The sequence below is a fragment of the Capricornis sumatraensis genome, chromosome 1 (genome assembly GCF_032405125.1).
Source record: "Capricornis sumatraensis isolate serow.1 chromosome 1, serow.2, whole genome shotgun sequence".
Classification (NCBI taxonomy): Eukaryota; Metazoa; Chordata; class Mammalia; order Artiodactyla; family Bovidae; genus Capricornis; species Capricornis sumatraensis.
In genome coordinates this window covers 245,212,649-245,229,681 of record NC_091069.1, presented here as the reverse complement: position 1 = coordinate 245,229,681, position 17,033 = coordinate 245,212,649, and the positions used below count along the sequence as shown (strand labels likewise).

The 17,033-nt window shown below is 43.9% G+C and overlaps 1 protein-coding gene across 4 annotated transcripts; it reads left to right on the top strand.

Annotated features, from left to right (window-relative positions):
- Positions 1 to 252: 252 nt before the first annotated feature.
- Positions 253 to 12,689, top strand: PSMG1 (proteasome assembly chaperone 1). Of its 4 annotated transcripts, XM_068979242.1 has the most exons (8): positions 253 to 391; positions 565 to 714; positions 1,734 to 1,840; positions 2,862 to 3,013; positions 5,169 to 5,231; positions 7,823 to 8,021; positions 9,070 to 9,206; positions 12,526 to 12,689. In XM_068979242.1, the coding sequence occupies exons 1-8, from the start codon at positions 258 to 260 to the stop codon at positions 12,598 to 12,600; spliced, it is 1,017 nt and encodes a 338-aa protein (XP_068835343.1). In that variant the 5' UTR covers positions 253 to 257; the 3' UTR covers positions 12,601 to 12,689. The 4 variants fall into 4 exon arrangements, with proteins under 4 accessions (XP_068835343.1, XP_068835345.1, XP_068835344.1 ...); XM_068979244.1 differs by lacking the exon at positions 565 to 714; XM_068979243.1 differs by lacking the exon at positions 5,169 to 5,231.
- Positions 12,690 to 17,033: the final 4,344 nt, after the last annotated feature.

Genomic DNA, 17,033 nt, shown 5'->3' with positions numbered 1-17,033 from the left:
ACGGGAGGCCCCGCCCCCCGGCTCGCCTCTCTAGCCCTCAGTCACCCGATTTTTCGGCGGCTCCTAGGCTCGGGCTGCGCAAGATAAAGGTCCTGAGTTTGTACCGCCGCAAGGACTCGGGGCGCATGCGCGGGGGTGGTGTTGGGGGCGTGGTGTGGCGGTGCTGGGGGGGCGTGGTGGTGCTCTTGGGCGCGTGCGCGGGACGCGTGCGCAGTTCAGTGGCACCGCAGTTAGGCCGGGAGATTGTGAGGGACAGCATGGCGGCCACGTTCTTCGGGGAGGTGGTGAGGACGCCGTGCCGAGCCGGGACGGAGGACGAGGAGGAGGAAGAGGAGGGGAGGAGGGAGACGCCCGAGGATAGGGAGGTCCGGCGACAGCTGGCGCGGAAGAGGTGAGGTCCTGGGGCATCGGAGCAGACGCGCCAGCCCTAAGGTTGCGGCTGCTCCGCCCTACCCCAGGCCCCCGGCCTTGAGGGGCAAGACGGCTGCGGGGGTGCCGGGTGGAGGCGGCCCGCGGGCCCTGCTGACGGCTCGGTGGGGGTGTCGGCTCCTGCCGTCTTCACAGGCTTCCTTCAGAGTTGGTGCCGGTGGTTTCCTGCGGGCGTGATCCGTTTTCCAGCGCTGCGGGGCTGTCTTCCTCCCTCAAGTCTGTCGTGCGTTTGGTTCATGGATATAAGACAACTCTTAAAAACTGTATTCTCCGCCGCACTTCTTGGTTAGCATCGTGTGTCAGCAGCATATGGATATGTCCTTTTTTTAAAAAGTGTTATTTCCAAACACACAGACATTAGAGAAAACAATAAAATGGCACGTTAACCCCCTCCAGTCACATAAATTCAACAGTTAGGAAGATTTTGCCACATTTTATCTCTCTCCACCCTTTGGTGGGTCCCAGTCTCCGTGGCTTTTCACCTCTACAGCTTTCAGAATGCGTATCAAACGATACAGGTATTTTCTTACATATTTACAGTTGATAATACTCTCTGGATAGTGTATAATATTGCCAGTCCATGACCAGATTTATCCAGCTGACTCAAACACGACATTTAAAAGTGGATTTGAGCAAGTCAGAACCCTGGCAAAGCACACACCTTAGATTTAGACGTTTTATTTCTCGAACTTTCATGCATTTAGAGCAGTTCCCTCCCCGCCCCCAACTTTCTCACCCCCTTGGAGAGGCTGATTGTCCTGTAGGATGTCCCACCCTCTGGACTGGCCTGATTGCTTCCTCTTGGTGTCCTTTATTTAGGTGTGTGTTTGTCACATGCATTTCCTGTAAAAGGAAGTTCCTTCTCAGAGGCTTGATCAGTGTTGTGCTGCAAGAAAGCCTGAGAGGTGGTTCTTGCCATTTCTCACCGCACACTATGCCTAGTTGTCCACTGTTTGGGTTGCTAAGATAGATTGATCTGTGGATCAACTGGACAGCCTGATCTCTCTCCTACAGTTCTCCATGAACTGGGCAACAAACGGTTTTACCTATGAATTATTGTTACCTGAATCTGTTGCTTCCTTAAAATGATAATTATGTTCTTTATAGAATTAAAGTTGCATTCTACTTAATACAAAATCATACCTGTGGTAACCTTTTTGTCACAGTATGATACTAATTACATTTAAATTGTGTGGAGTACAGGAAAGCCTGGGGTGGTACAGTTCATAGGGTCACAAAGAGGCACAACTGAGCGACTGAACAACATTTAAATTGCTTTTCTTTCATTTTTTTTCTCTTATTAGGGAGGTGCAGCTCTTTCGAAGACAGACAAAAACAACATTGGAATTTTCTCTACTGGAAAAACATCCTTGCTCCAAGTTTATAATTGCCATAGGGAATAATGCAGTAGGTAAGTGGAAGTGCATTAGACTACACGCTTTGTTGAAAGAGCAGAAGCTGAAGTTACTTCTTTCCATCATAACAGATTTCACATGTATATTACTTTTTTAGAAGAAGTCATAGCAGAATAACTGTCTGAATGAAATCTGTCCCTGCTCATGTGGCACTTTTTGAGAAACTTGAAAAATAAGATTTAGGGGAAATATTCTTGGCTTTAGGAACTTATGATTTCAAGGAAACCACGTTTCTAGTATCCAGGTTTTCTTGGGCTTCTGGGCCTGTTGTGGCCCAGCTGACCAGGGGCAGAGGTGGCATGTGCACACAGTCCCTTGTTACAGTGGGTCCTTGTATGTTTGTGAGTTAACTGACTCCTTTAAAATCATAAGGAGAACTCTAGCAATATAAGGTTTTTATACATATATGAATTCATTTGATAGATTAAAGTCGGAACAGTGCAGAGTTCAGCTGGAACAATGAATACACACATGAAAGTACACAAACCTGTATCATTTTAGGGAATTCACAGGCTTAGAGGAGAGCCTTGGGGAACTCCAGTGAAGATTCCTTGCCCTGTAAGGTACCCCTAGTGCCTGTAGAACAGTACATGGTAAATAATAGCTGACTCATTTATTTACAGTTCTGCTGGCCTAAAGTTTTCCAGAAGATTGTTACAGTGTGAGACTTTGGTGAGATCTGTCAGTAACCTGCCTTCCTGATTCCTGGCTCCAGTGTCGTCTAAACTCAGGGCATGGCCTCTAACTTCTTGAGGCCTCAGTTTCTTTTTCTCCACAATGATGATGTTTGTAAGGTTGATGCTCTCAATGGCACTAGGATTCTCAACTTGAATTTATTTATTTTTTGTGATTTTTAAAAATTCGTTTATTTTAAATTGGATAATTGCTTTACAGTGTTGGGTTGGTTTCTGCCAAACAACAATATGAATCAGCCGTAGATACTGAATTTGTTTTTTATTGAATAGAAAATACAACTTGTGGAGCCCAACACTAACTGATGTGCCTTGTATTTCACAGCGTTTTTGTCGTCATTTGTCATGAATTCAGGAACCTGGGAAGAAGTCGGTTGTGCTAAACTCTGGAATGAATGGTGTAGGACAACGGACACTGCACACCTGTCCCCCACAGAGGCTTTTTGTGTGTTTTATCACCTGAAATCGAATCCTTCGGTATGTGGGGCCTGGCTTGTGTGTATAAGTGGGAGTTATTTAGGCATCATTTATGTAGTGTTCATTTGAATTCCACGTTCCTTCATAGCTACTTTTGGGCTGAGGGATTCTGCCTGTTGGCAGTGGTAGTAATCATTTTTCTGCTTATATAATATCAGCGTGGCAGATATAGTGTGTTGGTAAACTTCTGAAGAAACTCTGAAGTAACTTATTTAGAAACAAACCCTTGCCCTCATTCAGAAAATGATTTGAGCTGGCAGATGTAAATGTGGGAAAATGCATACACGCTGTGGAAGCACGGTTCTGCTTTGTTGCCCTAAACCCACCTGGCATTCAGCTCTAAACCCATTCCTGTAGACTGGACTCTCAGTTAACAGTGAGCAGATGAGTGCTTTATGCACTCTGATGCAATTCTATTAACACTGAGCTTTCATCCTTACTAATTCATCCTGTTTTTTGTTTTTTTTTTTGTCTCTGCTGCTGCATGGCCCGAGGGATCTTGGTTCCCCCTGACCAGGGATGGAACCTGGTCCCCCTGCAGTAGAAGTGTGAAGTCTTAACTGCTGGACCCCTAGGGAATTCATAATTCATCCTGATTTGTTAAGCTGTAAAACATGCTCTGCAGCTGACACCTAGTGATTCTATTGGATCGCATTTGTCCTAGTCCTGTTCTTGGGTCCTGGGCTTCCCAGGTGGCTCCATAGTAAACAAGGCAAGAGACGCAGGTTTGATCCCTGAGTCAGGAAGATGCCCTGGAGGAGGAAATGGCTACCCACTCCAATCTTCTTGTCTGGGAAATCCCATGGACAGAGGAGCCTGGGGGGCTACAGTATATAGGTTTGCGGAGAGTCGGACACGACTGAGCAACTGAGCACATCTTCTGTCCTTGGAACCATTCCGAGAAAGCAGCACAGTTGGGGAGACACGTTAGGCTGGTGAGGTGGCCCCGCGGGTGATGCCTGTCTGCCCACCTGCTTGTTGACAGAGTGCTCTTCCACTGCTGCTGGACGCTTGAACAGGGGCAGGGGCTCAGACAGTTGAAGACATGAGTAACTCTGTAATACTGTAAGGTTAGCCTTGAAAATGATAAAATTTGATTTTATAATGTTTACAGTTTGTTTCTGTAACATGTAATCCACCATTATTAAACTGTTACATAAGGATTTTTGTAAGCACCCAATATTTATGGGGAATAAATAGTAAGGGAACTAAGCATGTTCTTCATCTGGTCCTTAGTGGAAAGTTTTCACTGTAGAATACCTCTTGGAGGTCAAGCAGGACAACTTTCTGTTACTGTGTTTAGGTTTACCATTGATTTGTTGGGTGTCTTGACTATTCAGACCCTGTGTGTGTAACTAATTATGTATCTTGTCTTGTTCTTCTCCCTAACCCTGGGCCCCTTTTTTTCCTCTTGTGCTTAATTTTTTTTTTGGCTGTGCCAGTGTTACACGTGGGATCTCAGTTCCCCAGCCAGGGATCGAACCCATGGCCCCTGCAGTCGAACTACAGGGTCCTAACCACTGGGCTGCTGGGAAGGTCCCTGTGCTTCATGTTTTCCCACTTGCATCATTAGGTGTTAATGTTTCTGGCAATATTTGGACATGGTTAATTTTTATGGATACTGTTATTCCACAAGCATTGATGATCAGGCATCTTACCCTCTGATGCCTCTGTGTGGCAGGTTTTCAGTTTGAGCACATGGGTTCTATACTGCTGCCACCTTCCAGACATCAGCCCCATCCTTGGGTACTGCTGGCCTGAGATGTGGCTGGACTGTTGCCCTTGACTCTCATAGCACCTGATGTTTCTATGATTTTTTTTTTTTTTTTTTTTGAGTTTGGTCTTCACAGTGTGTGACCCCGAGAAGGGTAAAGAGGACTCTGGTAGTGTTTACTGACAGCATTTTCAGCATCTCCTAGGCCAGCCCTCATGGTTGTGCTGTCATTGTGCACTTTCTTCTGATACTACTTGCCAGTAGTGGCTTGATTCTTAAAATTTTAAACTTTAAAGAAAAATGAATAAGCTGGTAGCAGATTAAGCAAACCAGATGTTATCCAAGGGTTGTTTTGGGATTCACATGATACATATGTGATGACAGTGTGGGGGGTGTGTAACGCTTGCTTGACCTGACAGGAAACACGGAATTTGATTTCAGGTCATGCTCTGCCAGTGCAGTTGCTACGTGGCCGAAGATCAGCAGTATCAGTGGCTGGAAAAGGTGAGAGAGTCTCATCTGGGGTTGCTGCTGTATCAGGGTTCAGTGTCTTTACACATAAGCCTGCATAGTCAGATGTTGATGTAGGGCAAGTATTTGCTTTTTCCCTTAGAAGTATTATAGGAGTTATAAAGAATAAAAGAACACAAGCAAATGTAACTAGCATGTGCTGAAGATCGTGGGTCATGAAAATGTAACACATTTTCGAACAAGTTACCCACGTGAGGCAGAGCAGGGCACAGCCACAGGTGAGAACCAGCCATGGTGCCCAGGCTGCCTGGAAACGCGGGGCCTCTGTGAACTGGTCTCGCAACCTGGGTTCACGCGGCTGGCGCGAAGCCGCCACTCACACCAGAGCTGCAGCCATGTTTCTTAGCATTAGGATGGATCGATTGAGTCTTCATTTTGTGGGAGAATAGAGCAATTGTATGTGCCCAGTAAAAAATTTTTCAGTGAAGAATTTAACTAGGAGATCCAACCAGTCCATCCTAAAGGAAATCAGTCCTGAATATTCATGGTGTCACAAAGAGTCAGACACGACTCTGCGACTGAACTGAACTGATTGATTGGAAGGACTGATGCTGAAGCTGAAACTCCAATACTTTTGCAACCTGATGCGAAAAACTGACTCATTGGAAAAGACCCTGATGCTGGGAAAGGTTGAAGGCGGGAGAAGGGGCTGACAGAGGATGAGATGGTTGGATGGCATCACTAACTCAATGGGCGTCAGTTTGAATAAACTCCGGGAGTTGGTGATGGACAGGGAGGCCTGGCATGCTGCAGTCCACGGGGTCGCAAAGAGTCAGACATGACTGAGCAATTGAACTGAACAATTTTAGGGAATAATCATAATTTTCTTAGTTGTGTATTATTTTTTAATGAAGTAAACCTTTTCAATATGTCTTATAAATGTTTCAGTTTAAATGTTAGGCTAAATATAGATATATATTTAATTTATTATATATATTTAATGTCAGTTAAATTATAGATATAATTAAGTTCATTAGAAATAAGTTTATTAAGAAATTAAGTTTATTAGAAATAAGTTTCTAACAGGTGCACACCTGTTTTAAACCAGATTGGCATACTTAAAATGCACTTTATAATTTTTGGTAGCTGTTTTGATTAAAGGAGAGATTCTCTGATAAGGTCTATGAATGTTCTGATGGCTGTATATATGATTTCATTTTATGTCCCTATGTGTATTTTGTAGGGACAGAGTCCATAACTTTGAATAGATCTCAGAAGAATAGAAAACTGCTGTATTAATTTGTATTATTAATTTATGTATGATGTTTTGTACTGTGGAATAGCTTTTCTCTCTCTGACTTGAGAAAATGTAAAGTTATGCATTTCCAAAACAATGTATTCCAAAACATAAGTATTCAGGGAGGATGATAAATCAGGCCTTGTGAATGATGTTATATCTCTTAAATGGAACATTGCTTATAAATGTATATGATGTTAAGTTCTGTGTTTATTTATAAAGCTATGCTATAATTAAACGTCTTACAAATCATTTACAGCACATAACTTAAAATCTTCAGTTCTCTTGCTATTTGAAATAGCCATTTTCTTACTTCATAAAATATTTTCAGAAGAGGTGCAGAGATCTAAAATCTGCTCTTTTTTTTCCCTTGAAGATAGCTTCTTCCTTTTTCTTATGTCATCAGAGATTTTAAAAGCTGGAAGAGTCCTTAGAAATCCATGAAATACCAGCTTAGGTGGACATTGAGGCCTCGAGCAGTTGAAACTTGATTTATAAAGGAAATACACTTAAAGGTGAATTTAAGAGTCATTTGTACTGATGTAACACTGTTATGAGTGCAACTTGCAAGTGATGTTCTTAGAAGCATCCTCAGTACAGTGCTCTTGAACCCATCATTCTATGCATTAAGGACAGGACCACTTCCTGTTGCTAATACAACACTAGTCTAAACGGAGCGTTCTTAGAGGTTCAGTTCAGTTCAGTCGTGTCCGACTCTTTGCGACCCCATGAGTCGCAGCACGCCAGGCCTCCCTGTCCATCACCAACTCCCAGAGTTTACTCAAACTCATGTCCATCGAGGTAGGATCTTAATTATGTCACTTTCTCCAGCAAAGAATGGGTGTCACTTCCATTCAGTGTAACAGTGTTCTCCACAGTGATGGCAAGTAGTGCTCTTAGAAACTGAACGAACACTGGAACAAAACAAAAAGAATCACCTTCAGGCATCGTCGGCAGACGGGGGGAGGGGTGCTTGTAGCTGAGTGACCCCCTTACCTGTGATGGTGTCCCTGGCTGTTACAGCAGCTGCTCTGCCTCCTTTGTTCCTGACTTCTCTGACTTCAGGTCACACCTCCGTCTGTCCTTAGTTCACAGGTGGGGGAAGTGACTTGGAGAAGGTCGCCTGGCTAGAAAGTGACAGAATTGAGATCAGTCCCACCCCAGTGAGGGGACAGCAGAGCTGGGGCTCTGTTTTCCATTGACAAGTCCAGCCCTTCAGAGCATATGTATACACTATTGTGTGAATGGTAGGTAAATAGCTTGAGGGATATTTCTGTTCTGTCACAAAATATGTATCTATTTTAATTTGAAATCAATTTTGTGTTAGGTTTTTGGCTCTTGTCCAAGGAAGAATATGCAAGTCACTATTCTTACATGTCGCCATGTTACTGACTATAAAACTTCAGAATCTACCAGCAGCCTTCATACTCCTTTCCTGAAAGCTCTAAAAACTCAGAATTTCAAAGAGCCTCCTTTCTGTTCACTGCTAGAACAACCAAATATTGTCCACGACCTTCCTGCAGCAGGTAGTATTGCAGTTCATGCCATTCACTTCTATTCTTGTTACTGCTTTTTTCATAGTTGTTGCTGGGACAAGTAGAGATCTTTTTGAGGTGTTAATGGTGATCGATACCAGTGTGTTGGTGTTAGTCCTCAGTATCCGTAGTTGGAGGTATGTTATATTTTGTAGCTTCCCTGATGGCTCAGCAGTAAAGAATCTGCCTGCCAATGCAGAAGTGGGTTCGATCCCTTGGTGGGGAAGATTCTCTGGAGGAGGACATGGCAGCCCACTCCAGTATTCTTGCATTTAGAATCCCCATGGACAGAGGAGCCTGGAGGACTGCAGTACACGGGGTCGCAAAGAGTTGGACATGACTGAGCAGCTGAGCACGCATGCATGTTATATTTGGTTTCAGTGTTTAAACTTTGCAGACACACATTCATTGTATGAGAGCAGCTCACAGTTCTTAGCTGTTAACTCAGAGCTGCCATTTCTTTCTAGCATTGATAACTTATCATGCAAGCCAGTGTTAGATGTCATTTGTTTGTGCATGAAAAGTTGGCAAAGTGTGTTTTAATTGTCAGAATAGAAGCTTCAGATATTGAATTTTGGTAGTTACTTTAATAGTTTTATTTTTTATTCATATTACCAATTATACCCTAACATATCAAATTTTGATTCTCACTTTTTAGTGGTTAATATGTTATAGTATATATTCACTTATTTGTTCATAAATAAAAGTTTTTTTAAAACTTTAAATGTTAAGTTTACTAGAACAAATGACTAAATGTTTTATAGTATGCATTATATATTTATTATCTGCATTTAATTTACTTCAGTGCAGTCAACAAAATTATAATCTTGTATCTTATTTGTAAAACAAAAGATAACTTAGGAAAGTAAATTGTCTCTGAAAGAAAATATGCATTATAATTGATTCAAAATGGCTGTAAATGATTAAAAGAGGCAACAGAGATGAATATTTTTAAAAGCAGCCTTTATGAGATAGAGGTGTTGTACTTTAAAATTGTATAACAGAAAACCTAAGTGATGTTGTTCTTGTCTATTCATAGTTCTGAGTTACTGTCAAGTATGGAGAATCCCTGCAGTTCTGTACTTGTGTTACACTGATGTGATGAAATTAGACCTGATCACAGTCGAAGCTTTTAAGCCTGTACTTTCTTCCAGAAGCTTAAAGTGTTTGGTTAAGGTAAGGCTTTATTTTATTGACTTAATAATGAACTTGGTAGCGAACATAAACGTGTGGTATTGAATGTGAAACCTAAGTAGCAAATAGAGGTCTTTTTCACCCCAAGTAAAGAGAAAGCTGCTGGCCTGGCAGTTTACATATGAGTGTCACATGTTCTTCTAGATACACTTCTGAAACGCGGAGACTGTTTTGTTCATGTTTGTCAGGATAGGCCAGTGCTTTAAATCCCAGATGTCTGTGTGGGAAGATGGTTCCACTCTTCAAGAAGTTTCTGTAACTCATTAATTTGGAAGATGTAATTTTTTTTTACATTAATTACTTAATTTTTGGCTGTGCTGGGTCTTTGTTGCTGTTCATGGGCTTTGTCCACTTGCAGCGAGTTGGGACTGCGGTTTGTTCCCGTGCTTGGGCTCCTCATTGCTGAGGCTTCCCTTCATGGAACTTGGGCTCCAGAGTGCAGGCTCCATAGTTTTGGTACACGGGCTTCCTTGCTCCGTGGACGTTGGGTCTTCCCCGACCAGGGACTGAACCCATGTCCCACGCGTTAACCGGTAGATTTTTATCCACTGTGCCACCGGGGAAGTTCCTAGAAAGTATAATTTTTGAGAAGGCATTTTTGAGCATAGTATGGATCAAATTATCATAATGTTTATTGACTTAATTTTGCATTGGGACTAGATGGGCTAAATCTGTTCCCTGTTCTCAGTTTGGATGTACCTGTGGGCTCTTTTCCTAGAAAAATACATATCAGCATGTACAGAAAGGTTTTGCCAATAATTTCAGGTAGTCTAGGGACTCCCCTCTTCTCCCTAAGAGATTCGCTGACAGTGTGGACTCTTGGTTGAAGAACTTTTTCTTTAAGGGGATGTGATTATAACAGCATTGTTCCAGGTTGGAAGCCTTGTTTTACTCTAGGATGGCCATTAGTAGTAGGGCAGCTTCCTTTGTAATTTCTGTTGGCGACAGCTGATTTCATAGGTTTCGTAAATTAGACTGTCACCTACTTGGGAGCGTTTTCTCTTGTGGTAGCCCCAGTACGTCATGAGTCTGATGTGTCAAAGGCCCTCAGGCATTTACTGAATTAGTAAGAGTGAAGTCCTAATTCAAGTATATCTTTCAGCTCTCTGGAGTCATGGATAACCTCTCAGGCAAGTTATTTTGTATTTAGCATCCCTTTCTGAGGATGTGGTAACCAGTGGCATTGCCTGCGCCTTTGATTCCCTGATCGACTCGTCCCATCTCATCGAGAGCAGGGCCCGTGGCCACTGTCTTCACGCTGGGCACTGCCACCCAAGCTTCTTCACCACAGACATCATGGCCACGAGCTCGTTCACTGCAGATGTTGTCACCAAGTAGCGAATTGTCTGAGAGGTAGTTTTGCCATGAAGATAAAATAATGAAAAGATAAAAGAGGGACATTAAAAAGGACATAGTGAAACAAGAGAAATGAATAACAAACTTAGATTTTATTGTGAAGCACAAAATATTTGAATACATTTAAAGTGTATCTACCTCCTGGCAGTGCTGTGCAAAGAACAGGTTCTGTGGGTTGTATTTAAGCACTAGTCTGCTAGGTTGTACGTCCATGTGAACATAACGTGTGTGTAGGTATGTATAGACGTATAAGCTTGTTGATTTGTCTCCCTTTTCAGCATTGCACCTCGTCTTTTTCACCAGAATTTCTCCCTTTAAGACAGGTGTCAGTTTCCAAGCCTGGGATGTGGATGTGTGACCTGAGCCTGCCATTATCTTGTGAAGCCTGTTCTGCACTGTCTGTTCTTGGCCTGTTCTCACAGGTCCATTGGTGGACATTCTAAATTCTGTGGGAAGCGTGGACCCGACTCTGCACCTGCAGATCACCGAAGGCTTTGCACTGATGTGCTCTTTTCTGTATAGCACACAATCTGGCTTCATGCTCCCGTGTTTCACACTTCCCCTGGGCTTTTTTTTAATTTTAAATTTATATATTTTTTTTTACTGAAGGATAATTGCTTTATAGAATTTTGTTTTCTGTCAAACCTCAACATGGATCAGCCATAGGTATACATGTATCCCCTCCCTTTTGAGCCTCCCTCCCATCTCCCCCCCATCCCACCCTTCCAGGTTGATACAGAGCCCCTGTTTGAGTTTCCTGAGCCACACAGCAGATTCCTGCTGGCTGTCTGTTTCACATATGGTCCCCTGAGTTTTGTCACCGTTTTCTATCATGTTGGCGTCTGTAGTTGTCAGAGTCCCCTGTTCTAAGTCGCCAGGTCTCCTTGTCACCATGCATACCGTTGTGGGGGCTGAGACTTAAGTGACAAAGAAATGAGAGTCCTTCGTTGGCGGCAAAGTCTAGACTGTCAGCCAGTTATTTCATCTTTTATGGCAAATTACCTCACAGCTGTCAGCTCTGCGGTGAGAATGGTGAAGGGCCGGAAGCAGAGCTGCCCGGATGCTTCCGTGAAGGGGCTGCACGGGCTCTGTGATGGTGTAGTCAGTGCTCAGGGCTCCAGTGACCCAGAATATTCTGTACTTGTTCTGAGACTTGTAAACCGTTTGTCATGTAGAGTTTAAGTCAACTTTCCGTGTCTAAAAACATCCTTTGTAGGGGAAATGTAGTTAACTTCTCTTTACCTTTTCATTTCTTGCTGTAAACATGATGATTTGTGGGAGCGTGAAGGGGCTTTTAGAAGAACACTGTCTTCTTAGTGACTGAATACAGTCGTCCTGGCTTAGGTCAGAGTTTCAGTTCTTGAAGTGGTATTTGGTCAACAAGGTGGAGTTCAAGTTGGGAACAAGATGGAATTCTCTTGCTTCCCTGCTGTGTGGACCCCATGGTGCTGGGTGGTCCACGACCTGGAGGTGGCACAGGTGGTTGCTGTGCCAGGTGCCAGCCGCCAGCCAGGGTGGGCGGGGGTGAGGTCAACCGAGGAGAGGCTCCACGGGAAGGGGCCCTTCAGCTGGACCCAAGGGATGGGCGGGTCTAGGTGGAGGGGACATGCCCAGGGAGGCAGTGTGGCATGAAATGGGCAGGCTCAGGTGTGTTTGAGGGGACTGGGAGGACCCTTGGTTGGGGTGCAGAGAGGACTGAGCACACGTCGGGGAGGTGACCGAAGGGCCCGGGACCCCTCTGGAGGCCTGGGGTCCTGTTAGAGAGCTTCGGGCAGAGTTGACGAGGACCCACTCATGTCCCGTCCATCAGGTGAGGAGGTGAGAAGCGAGGCCAGTCCTCTTCGGTGTCCTCTCTGCTTCTGTGTCAATAGTAGGGCTGGCTGGGCATGTGTGCCTTGTTGTGACTAAATTCTCACTATGTTAACAACTTCTTCTCTCCCTCCAGAATATTCTGCAGAGCACAGAGATACTGAAGAAATTGATGACAACAAATGAGATTCAGAGTAACATTTACACGTGATTCCCAAGATCGTTTTGTACAGTGTATCACCCATCCATTCCTTTAAGGGCAGCAGCGTATCCTGTTTTGTAGTTACTTTTTTCCACGGGAGTATTATGAGGGTGTTAACAGAATAAACTTATTTTAAATTCATTGTAGTTTCTGTTCCTTGTTTATGGTGGTTCTATTCTCACCTGAAATAAGCCAGATGGTTCTCTTTATCCACAAGGTGGGGGTTTTGTCTTATTTGACTATCTTAAGGTAAGATAGTTAAATTGTTAAAAAGCTACAGCTAACAAGTGTTACTAATATAGCAAAGTATATACTTTGGTGCAAAATTTCTGTGTGATATCTGAAAGCTGATCATCTGGTATTGGTGAGTCTTAATATGCAGAAAGGTTCTATATTGTGAATTCTTCAGGTTTTTTGTTTTATGGATAAAAATCAAAGTTATATACTTGCTCAAAATGAAACCAGAAAATTTTTATTTCATGACTTTCGGTAATCTCTTACAGTAGCTTCTTTCCCCAGACTTTCTGGGCTATTTGCAATGTTGCTATTGTCCTGATGTCCCCAGCTCGGCTGTGGGAGAGTGTTCTCATTAGAATGTGAGGAGGTGATGAGCTCCAAGGAGCAGCACTGCTGCACAGAACCACTCATTAAACTGTAACCTGCATCCATGAAGAGTTGACAGAACCATGCCCGTCAGGCTGTTTTTAAATTCAGGGACTTTGGATTTTTCTGAGAGATTGAGAATGTATGAGCTAAAGAAGCTAGCTGAAAGGAAAATTTAAGAACTGTGTACTGCTAAGTCACTGAAGTCGTGTCCAACTCTGTGTGACCCTGTAGATGGCACCCCACCAGGCTCCCCTGTCCCTGGGATTCTCCAGGCAAGAACACTGGAGTGGGTTGCCATTTCCTTCTCCAATGCATGAAAGTGAAAAGTAAAAGTTAAGCCGCTCAGTTGTATCTGACTCTTAGTGACCCCATGGACTGCAGCCCACCAGGCTCCTCCGTCGATGGGATTTTCCAGGCAAGAGTACTGGAGTGGGGTGCCATTGCCTTCTCCAAGAACTGTGTAAAGGATGTAGAAAGAAACCAAAATTTACCCCTTAGAATTAAAATCGGGCTTGTGTCAGTAGTAGGCAGTATGTCACGTAAGTACCGGAGAAGGCAACCCACTCCAGTGTTCTTGCCTGGAGTATCCCAGGGATGGCAGAGCCTGGTGGGCTGCCGTCTATGGGGTCGCACAGAGTTGGACACGACTAAAGTGACTTAGCAGCAGCATGTAAGTACATGTACTATTTATTGCATGTATATTACAGTATTTAATACAAACAAAGCTGGTACATTGGGAATTAAGCTGAGGTGGTGTCCTTAGATGCAGAAGGACAGGAATGGAAAGATGATGCAAGACAGCCTGTTCCTGGAGAAGGGACCAGACCAGAGACAGTAATTAATGACAACAATTTCTTCCAATATGAAGACAGACTTTGAAAGACTTTTATGTACATTGAAAGAGCCCCATCAATGCTAAGAATGAAGACATAAAAAGCTAGATTATTGAATTTTAAGCCGAAGTGCCATGCGGTTGAGAACAAAATGGTAACTTACCCTGTTTACTAGCTATAATACTACAGCCTAATACCCACACTTGAACTTGGAGACCTAATGCATTCTCTGTCAATCTCGAGTCTGCAGGTTGGGCGAGTGCTGGGATCCAGCCCCGGTGGATCCAGGGTGATTCGAAGTGGAGATGGAGTAGGCAAGGAAAAACTTACTTATTTAGAAATATATAGAGAGATTAAGAAAAAATAGTGTAGTAGGAAAATTTAGTGGAGAAAAGAGGCTGAATAACTTGGTTTATACAGAAAACTAATAAACCTCAAGACAAGAGGTAGGCCACCAGCGCCCACTTGAATAGCAGAGGGTGCCCTGCTTTGGGCACCCTCTCACGTGGGTCTTAGAAGCCAGGGCAAGTAAGTAGACATGGTGAGCCTCCACGCCCCAGATGGGAATTCAGCCTGAAAAGGAGAGGGAGGGAGGGAGAAAGAGAGAGAGAGATTCAACATGGGGGGAGCCAGATTTCCAAGAAACCAGTTCAAGAAGCTGGTCTGAGAAACTGGTCCATCCTTTATTGTTTGGGAAAGTCTTTTATACTTTAGGCTGTACATAGAGATCAATGGATAATACAAAATTATGTAGGGTCAGCAGCCCTGACCCTTACCAAGACCAGGCTTTCTGCAAATCTTTCCATATACAAAGGGTCTCAGGTGATTTACATTATCTTCTGGCCAGAAGGCCAATTAACGTTTTACAGCCCTTTTCTGATAAGGGTAATAGTGTTGTTCTTCCCAAAGTCTGGTGCCACTCTCAGAAAGCACTAAATAAAGTTACATTCTTACATAGCAAGGACACAACAGTTTATAACAAAGAAAGAGGAGTACAGTGATTTATAACAGAAATTAACTCCAAAGTCTAGTGTTGCTAACATCAAAACTACTATATTCCTATTTCTGCATCCCGTTCGCATTGATTACTATCCTCCCAGGTGCCTAAAAGATAAAGGATATGGAGGCTTGGCGGCAAACATTTAACTCAACAATCAAACTAATTCTTAGCTCTAAAAGGCTCTATATCTTTCAGATGTTTTAAGCTTCGTGGCTGTCACGGTTGGTGGCTGTAAACAATCAAAAGTTGTAAAAGTCCGGGGGAAACTGTCAGGCAAGTTAGAGAGCCATCAGAGGGATTTGAGCTGAAACATTCCTTTCATATGCAGGAGACCAGTTGGAGCTCTAAGTTAACCTTTTCCAGAGAAAGGTGGTCGAGGATAGCCCCCTGTAATGTCGGAAGAGTATAGTATAGCAGACAGTAAACAGATTTTGGTTTCAGGGTAGATGCTCAGGCAGAGGACCTCTTGAGACCTGACTTGCCTTGCCCGTTAGGTCTCTCCGCATGACCTTGTCATGGGTGGGATCTGCACTGGCTCCCGGCAGGCGAGTGTCCCTGACCGGCTGGTCTCAGCTTGGTGTGTGACATGAGTTGCTGGGGCCTGGCTGATCCTGCGATGGCCTCGATTGGTGTGGTTCAACGTTCTTCCACCTGATAGCTTACGGTGAATGGTGTCCAATTTGTGATCTCTGAAGATTTAGCCTCAGGACCAGGGACCAGTCTTGATCACTCAAGAGCTTTTGTGTAGCAGAGTTTTATTAAAGTATAAGAAGGGACAGAGAAAGCTGATACAGACATCAGAGGGGGATGGAGAGTGCCCCAATCCCTAGTCTTAGCAAGGGAATTATGTATTTTTTAATTGGTTATTACAATAAATCAAAAGAATGTCTCAAGGTTGTAAAGATCTTACTAGACCCACTCCCATAGTATACATTTTAAGATAATGATTAGTCAGAAGGTTTTCAGGAAGAAGAAACATGTCCTCAAGCAGGATATATTATTGTTATATAATTCTTCCTAAGGAATGTAGAAAAACAAAAACAAAAATGTTTGTCTTTTCCTCCTTGAGAATTCCAGACCCCTATCTCCTTCTTGAGGGTCCTAGACCCCTTTCTCCTCCTCAGGGACCCCGGACTTCTTATCAACCTGCCTAGAAATTGACTCTCAATAGGAGCCAGGATATGTGCTGAGACCTGCCCCAGCATTTCTCACTGATTACAGAGGAGCAAGAGGGGACAGAAACTGGCAAGGGCTTTTCCAAGCCACTGTATCAAGTTTGCTGTAATCCCCGTGGTCACATCCAGAGATAGTATGTGGGAGGGGGTGCCACCAAGAGGTATAGATGGAGCAAGGGCAGGGAAGTATGAGAAACTGGCCATCGATAGAATCGATGTGCCTGGGTCTGCCCTCTGATCACATTACTCATGCCTCTCCCACGTGCAACATACATGCATCCCAGTCCTTGGACACTCATTGTTTCAGCCGGTTACTGTATTGGGCTCAAAGTCCAGAATCTTGTGACCTAGATCAGGTCAAGATGCACCTTCTACAGACGCCAACAAACTAAAAAGCCAAGTTGTCTGTTCTTAACACACCTGGTGCACGAGGGTGAGACAGGGACACCTCATATGCAAGAAAGGCTTCTATTTGAAAACACAAAGACTAGAACACAGATAATGTATGTCTGCTAAGTCACTTCAGTTGTGTCCTACTCTGTGCAACCCTGTGGGCTGCAGCCTGCTAGGCTTCTCTGTCCATGGGATTCTCCAGGCAAGAATACTGGAGTGGGTTGCTGTGCTCTCCTCCAGGGGATCAAACCTGTGTCTCTTATGTTGCCTGCATTGGCAGGTGGGTTCTTTACCACTAGTGCCACCAGGAAACCAAACAGACAGTAGGCACTAGTACCAGTCCTGAAATTAGTGCCTGGTGTCCGCCCCCCACTCAAGGGAAGGGTTCCATGACAAGGCCGTTTCTCTTCTCCGGCAGAACTTCTCCCACCTCAT

Coding starts and splice junctions, on each gene's coding strand:
- PSMG1 (XM_068979242.1), top strand. CDS start 258: ATGGCGGCCACGTTCTTCGGGGAGGTGGTGAGGACGCCGTGCCGAGCC. Junction 1,841..2,861: donor CATAGGGAATAATGCAGTAG/GTAAGTGGAAGT, acceptor TGTATTTCACAG/CGTTTTTGTCGTCATTTGTC. Junction 5,232..7,822: donor AGTATCAGTGGCTGGAAAAG/GTGAGAGAGTCT, acceptor ATTTTGTGTTAG/GTTTTTGGCTCTTGTCCAAG.